Below are 13,828 nucleotides of genomic sequence, written 5' to 3' on the forward strand. Positions count from 1 at the left end.
TTGAGGGTGATAGGTAAACAATAAATAAATAAAAATTTAAAAAAATAGAAAAATTAGGCAGGGGTTGTGGCAGGTGCCTGTAGTCCCACCTACTTGTGAGGCAGAGGCAGGAGGGGAGCTAGGTTGAAGCCATGGCACTCTAGCCTGGGCAAAAGAGAGAGACTCTGTCTCACAAAAAAAAAAGGTAAAGAAAAGAAAGGAAGAGAGGAAGTAGGTAACTTTTAATAAATTTACTACAGGCTTGACGCCTGTGGCTCAAGCGGCTAAGGCGCCAACCACATACACCTGAGCTGGCGAGTTCGAATCCAGCCTGGGCCTGCCAAACAACAATGACGGCTGCAACCAAAAAATAGCCAGGTGGGCGGCACCTGTGGCTCAGTGAGTAGGGCGCCGGCCCCATATGCCAAGGGTGGCGGGTTCAAACCCAGCCCTGGCCAAACTGCAACAAAAAAATAGCCGGGTGTTGTGGAGGGCGCCTATAGTCCCAGCTGCTTGGGAGGCTGAGGCAAGAGAATTGAGTAAGCCCAAGAGTTAGAGGTTGCTGTGAGCCGTGCTGACATCATGGCACTCTACCCGAGGGCAGTACAGTGAGACTCTGTCTCTACCAAAAAAAAAAAAAAAATAGCCAGGCGTTGTGGCAAGTGCCTGTAGTCCCAGCTACTTTGGAGGCTGAGGCAGGAGAATCGTTTGAGCCCAGGAGTTGGAGGTTGCTGTCATCTGTGATGCCACAGCATTCTACCCAGGGCAACAGCTTGAGGCTCTGTCTCAAAAAAAAAAGAAAGAAAAAGTTAAAAAAAAAATAAATTTACTACAGATTTATAAATAGGTATACATATAAATAGATATCCAATCATATGAGTTCAAATACATATGCACGGGGTAGACTTATGTTTTTGGTGTTCCAGTCTATCTTTGTAGAACCACTGCTTGTTAATTAGGTGGAATAACCTTCCCTCCCCTTTAGTTCCTCATAACTGAAGAAAGTGGCCCTTTCATTTGCCAGGTACTGTTTACATGGACAGAGTGTCAAAGTAACTTAAAGAAAATAAAACCAAGACATAAAAAATAAAATTCCTTAGCCGGGTGTTGTGGCAGGCGCCTGTAGTCCCAGCTACTCGGGAGGCTGAGGCAAGAGAATCGCTGAAGCCCAGGAGTTGGAGGTTGCTGTGAGCTGTGTGATGCCACGGCACTCTACCGAGGGCTATAAAGTGAGACTCTGTCTCTATTAAAAAAAATAAATAAATAAAATTCCTTCATTCAGTGGTTACTAAAAAAAAAAAATTAAACATTAAAAATAAATGTCCTGTAGGCCAGTGTACAGTGGCTCACACCTGTAATCCTAGCACCCTGCGAGGCCAAGGCAGACGATTGCCTGAGCTCATGGGTTCCAGATCTGCCTGAGCAAGAGCAAGACCCAGTGTCTAAAAATAGCCTGGTACTGTGGCTGGAGCTTGTAGTCCCACCTACTCAGGAGGCTGAAGCAAGAGAATCACTGGAGCCCAGGAGTTTGAGGTTGCTATGAGCTATGACGCCACCGTACTCTACCAATGGTGACAAAGTGAGACTCTTTCTCAAATAAATAAATAAATGCCCTGGAGTGGTGCCTGTGGCTCAAGGAGTAGGGCGCCGGGCCCCATATACAAGAGATGGTGGGTTCAAATCTGGCCCCATCCAAAACCTGAAAAACAACAACAACAAAAACCTGTAATATCTATTCTTTTGCACCCTAGATCCAGTCATTAAAAGCCATGCTTACCCCAGGAACACGAGACAATCAATTATCTTCTTTATTTAAGACAGTTTGAGTTGGGTTTCTATCACTTGCACAGTGCTAACTAATACATGTGTTAGTCAGTAAAATGAACCTCTAGTGTGTGCCCTCAAAATAGCAGGCACACAAAGTACTCAAGCTATAGAGATAATGAAGGTACAGTTCCTGCTCTCATTGAAGCTTACATCCTTGAGAGAAGACAAGACTTTTAAATAATTTTAGGAGACCAGGTAAATGTGTTTATAAAAAGACCTGAGATACAGCGGAAGAAACAAAAAACTCTGCTCAGGGAGGGAGAGCTTCACAGAGATTATGTTTGATCTAAGATCTAAAGTTTGCCAGAAAAACAAGAGTGGAGAGGAATGTGGGTTAGAGGCAACAGTAAGAGAACAGTTTGGAAAGGATGGTATAGGAGAGTTTGTAGTGTAGTTTAAGGGGAGGCAGGGAGGAGGGAGAAATAGCTAGATTAATGTGGGAGAAATTGTGGCAGGAGAAATTGTGGCGCTTATTGTACAACAACGCAGCTTGTTCGACCCCTTTGACAAGCTCTGCATTCCACGGGGCAGGACCCTGATTGTAACTAACTGGTCTCCAGTTTCTCCCTACTCTGAGCCAGTTTCCACACTGCTGTCTATTATTTTCCCAAAACAAGTATGCCAAGCTTCAATACTGCTTTTACATCTTCAAAGACTCTGGCCATCAGTATGGCACGCAAGACTATTTTAGACTTGGGCGGCGCCTGTGGCTCAGTGAGTAGGGCGCCGGCCCCATATGCCGAGGGTGGCGGGTTCAAACCCAGCCCCGGCCAAACTGCAACAAAAAAATAGCCGGGCGTTGTGGCGGGCGCCTGTAGTCCCAGCTACTCGGGAGGCTGAGGCAAGAGAATCGCTTAAGCCCAAGAGCTGGAGGTTGCTGTGAGCCGTGTGACGCCACGGCACTCTACCCGAGGGCGGTACAGTGAGACTCTGTCTCTACAAAAAAAAAAAAAAAGAAAAAAAAAAGACTATTTTAGACTTGACCTAAAGGTATCTAACCAGGCTCACAGTCTGCCATTCCACAACTACTCAAACCATTCCTTCTTGGCACGTTAAACTACCTGCCGTTTCCAGAAAATTCCAAGCAAAGAAAACCCTCATTCCGACTTGTTTTTGAAAGAGCTAGTTCTACTGTTCTAAAGTCTTTGCTTCGATTCTCTTCGCCCTCACCAGGCAAGAATTATTTCCTCTGGTTTCCAAGGCAACTTAAACATTCTTCCACTGCAACACTTAAAAATTAAAATTAGTTTCCACGTTAATTTCCCTCAATGGAAAATCAAACCCTCAAAGGCAAGATGCCTAGCTCAGGACTCTAGTCCAGGGCCTTGCAGGCTCTGTTCACACTCCCGGACACCCCCTTCCTCCATGCACGCAGGATGCCCACACTCGTTGCCCCAAGCACATCCTACCCGCTTTCATAAAGACGTAACTGATGACACGCCAATCAACAGTTACGTTCCTCTTACGAGAAAAAAAAGCACAGTAAAGCTACAAAAGCCCTAGGTTCTGAACATGCAGCACGCGTATCTCTCTTAACACACACACTCGCCCCCAAAGACAATTAAAGACCGCAAGCACCCTCCACCCGACTGGCCAACACAAGCTAAGGAGGAAAAGCTGCCGAGGATCAAACAAATTCTCACAAAAACTTTTCTAACCACCCACTAATAAACAGCCCGGTCGCCGGCGCGAGCAGCTCGACAGCTCGACCCAATGGCAACCGGTGACTGTGGAGAGAAGGGAAAGTAAGAAAACGAGCTCGGCCCCGGAGAGAGTTGAGCGGGGCGAAGGTCTCACCGCGAGGCCGCTCCTCTGTATACAAGTCGATGACTACGTCGCCCAAAGTGGTCTCCAGCAGAACTGCCATGGCGCCCGCTCCTCCTCCGCAGCAAGCCCCGCGGGAGTGACAGGCACAGCCGTCACGTCTACGCCACGCGTCACCTCCAGCGCGACCCCTCTGCGTCATCCCTCCGGCGCCACCGCCCCCTTCCGGGCAGCTTCTTCCGGTTGGGCAGTTGGCCCCGCCCCGGGCGCAGACGTTTTGAAAATCGTAATCGGGGCTTGGCTACCCTCGCAGAAGCCTCTCAGAAAGGTCCCAAATAGGGTTGTTTGTATAGAGGTAAGCAGAAGCTTTTAATCCAAAGGGTTTCGGAAGCAAAAGAAAGCTAATTTTGTTCAGCCTCCTGGCCACCGGAGACTACAGTCTCTTTGCCCTGAGTCAAAAACATCATTCTCTGAGGGCACAATTTGCTACCACCACAATGTGCTAAAACCACAAAGATGGTTAACAGGAATTCATTCTTGGCTAATCCTGTTTAGAGCTAGTGCTTTTTATAGTAGGACAAGGTGAGTTTGTGCAACATTACCCAAAGAACAATACATTTCAGGTTCAAATTTCTATGGATATTATCAATACTTTTTAATTTAGAAGAATTACAAAATTACTTTTGGCCTTTATGCGGGCTTGCAACTCTACAAGGAATATATTGCCTGCAAGTTTACTCCCCACTCTTCTTGGCCAAGGCTATTGTTAGGGTATGAGCTAGTGGGGCGGCGCCTGTGGCTCAACGGGTAGGGCGCCTGTCCCATATGCCGGAGGTGGCGGGTTCAAGCCCAGCCCCAGCCAAAAATAAAAAAAAAAAAAAAAGGTATGAGCTAGTGGACGTGGATTTTGAGAAAGATTTCTCCAAAGATTAGAGTAGAAAGAAGTTTATTTTACTTTTCCCAAGCAGAAAACGACCAGGCCCAGTATGAACAGCACAGTGAAAGAGAGGGAGATAGTGTTGGCTGAAAGAATCAAGTAAGCAGTCTTTTGATGAGAAGTTGTAAATGGGATAAAAAGGATTTATGACTGAAGCCAAATTAACAGGGTACTGTGAATGCTGTATCTGCACTTCTTCTGGCAGGTGGATAATAGAAGTGGCAGACAGTCTTTCTCCATTGATGATTGTGGTGTGGTCATTGATTCTGCCCCTGAGGCAGAAACTGAGGCCGGCAGCTAGCACCCCCTGCTGTCCAGGAACTTTAGGGCTGTAAAACATACTTGCGAAAACAGTTATAAAAGAAACAGTTATAAAAGAGTCAGCTAGGGAGAGAGGTGCTCATATGATTGATTTTAGCCTTTATTGTAAAATTATGAGTTAATAATTTTTCTCTTATTTAGCTATTAAGGTCATCCTTTCATTTACCTCTTTTCTGTTGTTAAAACTAAAATTTATATTTAACTGGATTCATAAATAGGGAAAAAGTGGGCAAGGTCTTTCTTCTATAGCTGTTTCAGGCTGGCAGTGGTCGCTGAGATCTTTTTATGGAGGAGTTCGTTAGAATCAGTAAGGGAGAGCGGCTGACTCTTAGGTAATTGTCCCAAAGAAAGCCCCGCAGACCAAGATTAGCTGTCTCACTCTTAAAGCTGCAGCTACCCGCTGAAAATTTCAAACTTACAGTCTGCCCCAGCTCGCTCTCTTGTGTGCATGGTTTCTCTCTCCCCTCCTCTCTCCTTCTCTCTCTCTCTCAGTCTCTCCTCTCTGTCTCCCCCACCCCCTCTCTTTTCTTTTCTCTCCTCCTTGATGCTGCTCTGCAGCATCCCTCCCTCGCCAATAAAGACCTTTGGTACAAACCTTGGTGGTTTGAAAGCTAGATTAGAGGCAGGATGGGGCTTCACTGGAGAGAAATAGCTAAGGCCTGAATTTGGTTATGTATGGATGTTACCAGATAGCAGAGAATGCAGGATCCAAAAATGAGAGCAAAATGGGTGGTGCCTGTAACTCAAGGAGTAGGGCGTTAGCCCTATATACTGGGGGTGGCGGGTTCAAACCCTGCCCCAGCCAAAACTGCAAAAAATAAATGAATAAATAAATACAACAAAAATGAGAGCTCAAAGAAGAGACGTTAGGGGACCTACCCAAGAAACTCTTAAGAGAAGTGCTAGACAAGAAAACTAAGGCCATGCTTGGTAAGAAGAGCTTATAGTTTTGAGGAGGTAGAAAGCCTTTCAGACTGTAGGCAAATAAAGCACCTGTAGTGGGATATATTAGAGAGTAAGGTTATTATTCAGGTTCCCAGCGTAGGCAAAGAATTAACAGGTCTGGTCTGTAAAACAGCCTGTGGCAATATTTGTAGAATGGTGCAAGAAGTATAAGGAGGAAAGGACAATAAGGAGCCATAGCTACCACAGCATATTGTTAGAGCCTAAACCAACAAAGATAACAGGGATTATTTTGACAAAGCATAAAATCCTTGTCTCTCTCAGTCTGGCCACCAAAGAAGCAAAGAAAAAAAAATCTTTTGCAGTACGACTGTTTTCAGTGGCTATTTCAAATGCAGTTATTTTCATTGATGTATTAATTGTGATGTTAAAACATCTAAACTTTAATAACTATTTTATATTTTTAAGCAGAGTTCCACCCTGTCATCCTGGGTAGAGTGCTGTGGCATCATAGCTCATAGCAACCTAAACTCTTGGGCTCAAGTGATCCTCTTGTCTGAGCCTCCCAAGTAACTCAGACTATAGATGCCTACCATGACACCCTGCTAGTCTTTCTATATTTAGTAAAAATGGGGTCTGTCTTTGCTCAGGCTGGTCTCGAATTCCTGAGCTCAGAGAATCCATCTGCCTTGGTCTCCCAGAGTACTAGGATTACAGGCGTGAGCCCCCTGCATCAGGCCTTTAATAACAATTTTTAAATTAGTTTCATTTACCAAAACTTATCAAGATTACATGAAATAAAAGGCATTTGAGTTCTTATGTTCTTGATAAAATACTTGATGTAAACACTTTCTTCTTTTTCTTTCTTTAGACTTTTGTTTTTGCAGTTTTTGGCTGGGGCCAGGTTTGAACCTGCCATCTCTGGTATATGGGGCCAGCACCCTACTCACTGAGCCACAGGCACCGCCATCACTTTCTTTTTGAGTCAATTAACTGGAGTTCCTTTACATATTTTGGTAGTGAATCATATATACATGACATACATGGACATGCAAACATAATAGACATAGAAGTAGACATTTTTAGGTGAACGTAGGCATAAAGTTTTTAGTTAGAAAGCTCAGAGCATGCCAAGGAAGGCAAAAGAGTTGTGTGTAAAGTCCCAGTTAAGTGTTTTCCGAAAGGAAGCCATAAGATCTTTTCCCAGTGGGGGTGACTAGGAAGCACTAAAAGGAGTGAGCAAAGACTTTACCTCCAAGCGAGGAGAGAAGCTGTGGAATACACAGTGAGGCTATTTTTTATCTTTCACTCTGATGATGAAGGTAGGAGAGGGAAAGAGGTCCAGAAAATTCAGGAAGAGCAGAGGACTTAGGTCCAGTTTGTTAAAATCAGTTTACTTACCTGTGTCAGAGAGAGAGGTACCTAAGCCTTGGCCCACCGAATGTGATGAAATTTAGCCTGTTTCTAAGTTGGGGTCTGTCTATTAGACTGAAACAGTTTTCGGAGGGTCCATGGATATGGAGGATGCCAGTTTAGGGGCCGCCGGTCCTAGAGGTGAGTGTAGTCCCCTGTTTTGAGAAGGATGCTTTGCTGCTTCCAGTGCCCCTTCCTTTTGTAGAGAGAACACAGTTCTGGAGTCCTTACAAGCCCAAGTAGGGTCTTTTTACTCCAGAGATCCATATTCGTAGATGGGGCAGCGTTCAGTTCCCCTGGAAGGGTGTGGTCAGGGATCCAGTGTTGGTGTCTTCTTGCCTGGGTCTTTGAGTGATTCCTCTGGAAAACTCCTTTATAGTGGCACCCACTGCTTGGGCCTGCTGTCAATCCTGCTCCCTCTTTCCATCCTGTTATCAAGGATCTTGAACACCAGGTTTAAAAGTTCTGCTCACATTGTACCCCTTGATTGCACTAATGTACACAGCTATGATTTAACAATAAAAAAAAAAGAATAAAAAAAAAAAGTTCTGCTCACAAAGTCTGAGGCTCCTTTTCATGTTTTTGGACTTTACACCAAATATTGGGGCTGACTAGGAGGTAAAGTACATTGCTAAGATGGACTGTCCTTCCCTAGCGTCAGGATCCAAATTAGTGAAAGGAAAAGGGCTGGATTTTCATCCTGGCTTACAGTGACTTACAATGTCTTTCCACTCTGTAGTCTACTGATGGGGGAACTGGTGCACAGCAGGGAGGAAAAGCCCGAGGCTGCTTCCCTGGATATTTTTACTCCAGAGATCCATAGCCGGTCATTGTGGTCGGCACCTGTATTTCCAGCTACTTGGGAGGCTGAGGCAAGAGAATCGAGCCTAAGAGTTTGAGGTTGCTGTAATTATAATTTAGGATCCCACCTGGGTGCATGCACCTGGGCTAGAGAGGTAGCGGTGGAAATGGAGGAGGAGGAGAAACGGGGAGCCAAAAGAGGAACATCATTTGGAGAGTGAAGATAGTGAGAAAGATGTTAGAGTGAGAAGTAATATGAGACAGGCAGAGGGAAGATCAGAAAGTCTAGCAAGTTAAACTGAATGTAGAGGATTTAAAACCCCCATTGAACCAGCAGCGATAGAAGGCCGAATAGTAGAATAGCATTGTGATTAAGAGATTCGTTCTAGGCCAAGTTCCTCAGTTACTTAATTTACTAAACTGTTGGGATGGGGGGGGTGTCAATGAGTCCCAAAATACCCGTGTTTTTTGTTGCCCGTGATGGCAACTAGGAGAAAGAAAAGGAAATGTTAGGAATGGTCACATTCCCTTATCTGTTGATAGTAAAAGGCGGCTGAGGGGACTTCCCCAGCTCGGATGCATTGACAGTTCTGCTCAGAAATCAGGCATCCTGGAAATCTGAGTCAGATTGAAGCCTGAGTCAGACTGAAGCCTAGAGGTCTGGCCAGAAAACAACATCCCCACATTCTGATCAAGTAGGGTCCTTGGATCTGGGTGAAGACTTGATGGTGGCAGGGCCTGCCCCCCTCAATCTCCTGCTCACCCCTGGAAAGAGTACGTAGGAAGCGTGCATCCCCCCAGAGGGATAAATCCAGAGGGATAAATCATCCTCCAGAGGGGTAAATCCAGAGCTGAATTTTCCTTTGACCAAGCTAAGACAAAAGCTACCACTCTCCAACCTCAAGCATATGACCGTTTCCAGAGCCTTGGAGACTTACCTACTGAATGAGGGTATAGAGAATGAAGTTTTAGGAGCTGGGTGGCAGAGGAGGTAGCAATTTTGAAAGTGAGAGAGAAAGAACAGTTTGCTACTCATAGTTCCTGGACTATGGTAGGGAGAGGGGAATATCACACCTTGCTTTACCATGAAGGTCTGTGAGGAGGCAGGGAAGGAGGGAAAGCAGAAACAGGAGCCTTAGTGTTTTCTGTGGGAAAGATGAGGCGAGGCAGGGCAGGTAAACAGGCTTAGGATTGGCTAATTTGAATAATATTCAGCAGGCTCTTTAATGTAGGGCTGTCATTAGCTGTCTGGTACCTGGCCCTGGGGAGATAAGGGAAGAGGGACATTGCCCCTGGAGCATAAGAGGAGGCAGCTCAGATTGTGCATTCTAGACTGCTTGGGTTGTATATAAAGGGTGCACTCCCAGTAAAGCTGTTTGCTGTATCTAGGAATCAGCTAGCCCTGGGAGGAGCAGTCTCCAGAGTCAGCAAGGCTCCAGACGCAGCAGAATCAAGAATACAGAAAGTAAGAGAGTCAAGCCAGAGGATCCGAAGTGACCCATCATTTTGGCACCAAATGAAGTAAAAGACGATAATGTGAAGCTCCCATGTTCTAGTGAATTAAATAAAGTGAATCTTGACTCAAAAGAAGAAAATCTCCCAAGAGAGAAATTGACTGCAGGCAAAGACATCCCACATTGAGCTTCTGCCTCCACATGAAGGCCTCTTCCATTTCCAGAAATGTCTTAAAAGGTCAAGGATGACAAAAGAGAATAGGCCCTTACCACAAAATATTTCCTATTTATCTGGGTTATGAATACGAAGTCATTCCTAAGTAGATTTTCAAAATGCTTTCCACCATTCAATCCTTGAATTGTCTGACATAGATGTCCCATTTTTTGAAACCTACCTGGATACTTTCTTTGATCTTTTATTTTTAGGGTTTTTGTTTGTTTTTATAGGGATAGGAGGGGCTCTCACTGTTGCTCAGGCTGGTCTTGAACTCTGACCTCTAGCAGTCTCCCACCCCAGCCTCCCAAAGTGCTACTATTACAGGAGTGAGCCACCATGCCCAGTCTACAGTATGATTTTTAGCACCTTTGGGCAAGAGTGTCTCTGCAAGCCTTCAGGTTGCTAAAACCAGTTAGCAGGGAGAGCTGGAAGCAGGGCCTACATGTTGACCCTGGACCCCGTCTGGCTTCTGTGGTGTACAGAAGAAGGTATAGATCTCCCACACTTTCCTGTTTCTCCATTTCTCCCAACCCAGCCCATATTTTTACAAAGTCAATAAATAGAACAATTTATAACCATCTCCATAAATGCATAAAAGTAAATTAAATTAAATTATGACTCCTTTTACTTTTATTATACTGTTTTGGGCTGAATTAAAAAGCATATCTCGGCTTGGCGCCCATAGCTCAATGAGAAGGGTGCTCACCACATACACCAAAGCTGGCAGGTTCGAGCCCATCCAGGGCCTGCTAAACAATAATGACAACTGCAACAAAAAACAGTTGGGCATTGTGGTAGGCAACTGGAGTTCCAGCTACTTGGGAGGCTGAGGCAAGAGAATCACTTGAGCCCAAGAGTTTGAAGTTGCTGTGAGTTGTGATGCCATGGTACTCTACCAAGGATGACATAGTGAAACTCTGTCTCAAAAATAAAATAAAAATAAAAAGCATAGCTCCATCAGTTACTGTCTCTGGAATTCACAACAAAGCACTTGATCGCTATAAATCTCTGTTTGTATATAAAAAGTGGGATCCTAAATTATAATCACATCATTAGACCACTGAGGGGTTTAAATATATAAAGCACTTACGTTTAACACTAAATTCTGGCTACTACAATGATACACATAACATTTCTATAAGTTAGTTGTTCTTTATATTAAGTCACACTCATCACAGAGCTAATGAAATTCATTTCTAAATGCAGAGACAATAAAGTTTATAATAAAAGCAGTTTTAAATCTTAGAAAAAATAAGAAAACATTTGTGAATGACTTTGGACATACAAAAAGGATATCTTTCTTTTTCTAAATGACAGGGTTCAGAAAATAAAAAGTTATCTTTGTTTCTTGCTCTCTCTCTTGTCATGTCCCAGGGATCAGGAATTCAAAAATATGTAGATGACTAATTCTGCAAATTACCGAAGTGGACTTTGTTGTAATAGAAGTGCAGTGATTCACTGTTCCCCAGAAGTTGGAAACAGATACAGATAATGGCCCAGATTTCCTTGGTTGTCCAGCCTGCTTTGAATTTCAGAAAAAATATGAATTCAAAATTATTTTACGGGAATCACGAAAGTAACATGAAATCACTTGCTGAAAAAGGAAATATATCAAGGTTAGGACTCAAAAGGCATTATTTGATGAGAAAATAGAGATGTAGGCTTAGTGTCTATGCTTAGTGGTTAGAGTACAGGCCACATGCACCTGGGCTGGTGGGTTTGAATCTGGCCTGGGCGTGCTAAAACAACAATGACAACAATAACAAAAAAATAGCTGGGCATTGTGGCGGGTGCTACTTGGGAGGCTGAAGCAAGAGAATCACTTAAGCCCAAGAGTTTGAGGTTGCTGTGAGCTGTGATACCACAGCACTCTACTGGCACTCTACCAAGGGCGAAATAATGAGACTCTGTCTCCAAAAAAAGAAAGAAAATAGGGATTTATTTTTAAAACGTCTTTTATGTGTTTTTTGTTTTAGACAGGATCTCCCTCGGTCGGCCTGCTGGAGAGTGCAGTGGTGCTATCATAATAGCTCACTGCAACCTTGAACTCAAGGGCTCAAGTGAGCCTCCTGAGTTGCTGGGACTACAGGCACCAACTACCTCATCTGGCTAATGAGATCTGGCTCTATTGCTCTAGAAGTCTCAGGTTCAAGCAATCATCTCACCTTGGCCTCCCAAAGCTCTAGGATTATAGGTGTAAGCCATTGCACCTGGCCGTTTAATATATTTGTTTTCTGTAGTATTAGAAATTACTTTTTTTGTTTGTTTTTGAGACAGAGTCTTACTTTGTTGTCCTCAGTAGAATGCCATGGCATCATAGCTCACAGTAACCTCAAACTGTTGGGCTCTAGTGATTCTCTTGCCTCAGCCTCCCGAGTAGCTGGGACTACCCCACCACAATGCCTGGCTATTTTTTTAGAGAGGAGGTCTCACTCTGGCTCAGGCTGGTCTCAAACTCGTGAGTTCAGACAATCCGTCCACCTTGGACTGCCACAGTACTAAGATTATAGGTGTGAGCCACCACACCCAGCCAGTATTACAAAAATTTTACACTATCTTCTGCCATATCTTCAAAAGGCAGAAAGCATCTAATGTATAAAGAACTATATTGGGTTGCTCTATTAAAATTATCTTCAAAGGGCAGAAAGCATCTAATGTACAAAGAACTAGACTATTGCTCTATTAAGCAAACTGAACTCTTTTTTTTTTTTTTTTTTTGGCCGGGGCTGGGTTTGAACCCAGCACCTCCGGCATATGGGATCGGCAGCCTACTCCTTGAGCCACAGGCATTGCCCAGCAAACTGAACTTTTTTCAGTGGGTTTTATGATTGAAGAAATCAAGGTGACATGAGCTGACTCAAAAGAACATCAAAGTACACACTGAATTAACACTAAAGAATTAGTTGTCATATAAGAAACTGCCAGGTTAATTATGTTTTCTGTTTTATAGATTAATGTGAAGGCTGAGTATATGAAGCTGAATCTTCCAATGTATGTGAGTGGAAGACTGCAACAGGGTTTGTTTAAAGTTTTGTTATATCTCATCAGAGTTGTATAGTGTTTTTTTCAAATGATTGTACTTTTTTTTTTGTAGAGACAGAGTCTCACTTTATGGCCCTCCGTAGAGTGCCGTGGCCTCACACAGCTCACAGCAACCTCCAACTCCTGGGCCCAAGCGATTCTCTTGCCTCAGCCTCCCGAACAAATGATTGTACTTTTCAATGAAATTCCATCGCACTCATGCTTTCATAGTATAAAACAGTGATCTAAAGAAAACCGTGTCAATAAAATAGTAAAATCGTCATTATGAAATAATACTGTCAACTACTTAGACATCTGTCCAACAGTAAATCCTTCCCAGGGCCCACTCCAGCAAGCTGTGTGCTTTAAGTTTTGGTTACTGCCCTTCTGGAGCTTACACGTTACCTGAGGAGCTAAGTTAAAGAATAATGCACAGTCTGACCAATGGAAAGGCTCTGTTAGAAAACAATCTGTCTCACGTTTCCCTACTACCTTTTCATATATATGTACTTTGGAACATTATACATATATCACTAACTCCAATTATACACGTAAACATTTTATGTTTTTTGATGTTAAGATTTGCTGCTTTTTGTTTTTTTTTTTTTGAGACAGAGTTTCACTATGTTACCCTCGGTAGAATGCTGTGGCGTCACAGCTCACAGTAACCTGAAACTCTAGGGCTTAAGCAATTCTCTTGCCTCAGCTTCCCAAGTAGCTGGGACTACAGGTGCCCACCACAATGCCCTGCTGTTTTTTGGTTGTAGTTGTTGTTTGGCAGGCCTGGGCTGGATTTGAACCTGCCAGCTCTGATGTATGTGGCTGGCACCTGAGCCACTGAGCTATAGACACCCAGCCGAGCCTAAATTTTCTTTTTTTGAAACAGAGTCTCACTATTGTTGCTCAGGCTGAAGTGTAGTGGCTTTTCACATGTGCAATATTGGTGTGCTACATCCTTAAACAGCTGTACTCAAACAATCCTGTCTCAGCCTCTTGAGAAACTGAGACTATAGGGGTGCCTTCTTCACATTCATTTTCTAATTTTAGCAGTCTGAAAAAAACCAATGTTTTCAGATGGAACCTAGAAGGGGTAGGACTTTACTGTGAAATCACTTATCTATGAATAATGATGTGGGGGGCTCGTGCCTGTAATCCTAGCACTCTGGGAGGCCAAGGCATTTAGATTGCTCG

The 13,828-nt window shown here is 43.8% G+C and overlaps 1 protein-coding gene across 1 annotated transcript in view; it reads right to left on the bottom strand.

Annotated features, from left to right (window-relative positions):
• Positions 1–3,753, bottom strand: part of PPIL4 (peptidylprolyl isomerase like 4) — a 39,913-nt gene extending 36,160 nt beyond the window's left edge. The window contains exon 1 of the mRNA XM_053591589.1: positions 3,604–3,753. Within this exon, the coding sequence (XP_053447564.1) occupies positions 3,604–3,673 (70 nt within the window). The 5' untranslated portion in view covers positions 3,674–3,753. The remainder of the gene's footprint in view (positions 1–3,603) is intronic.
• Positions 3,754–13,828: the final 10,075 nt, after the last annotated feature.

Source organism: Nycticebus coucang, chromosome 5, assembly GCF_027406575.1.
Source record: "Nycticebus coucang isolate mNycCou1 chromosome 5, mNycCou1.pri, whole genome shotgun sequence".
Lineage (NCBI taxonomy): Eukaryota > Metazoa > Chordata > Mammalia > Primates > Lorisidae > Nycticebus > Nycticebus coucang.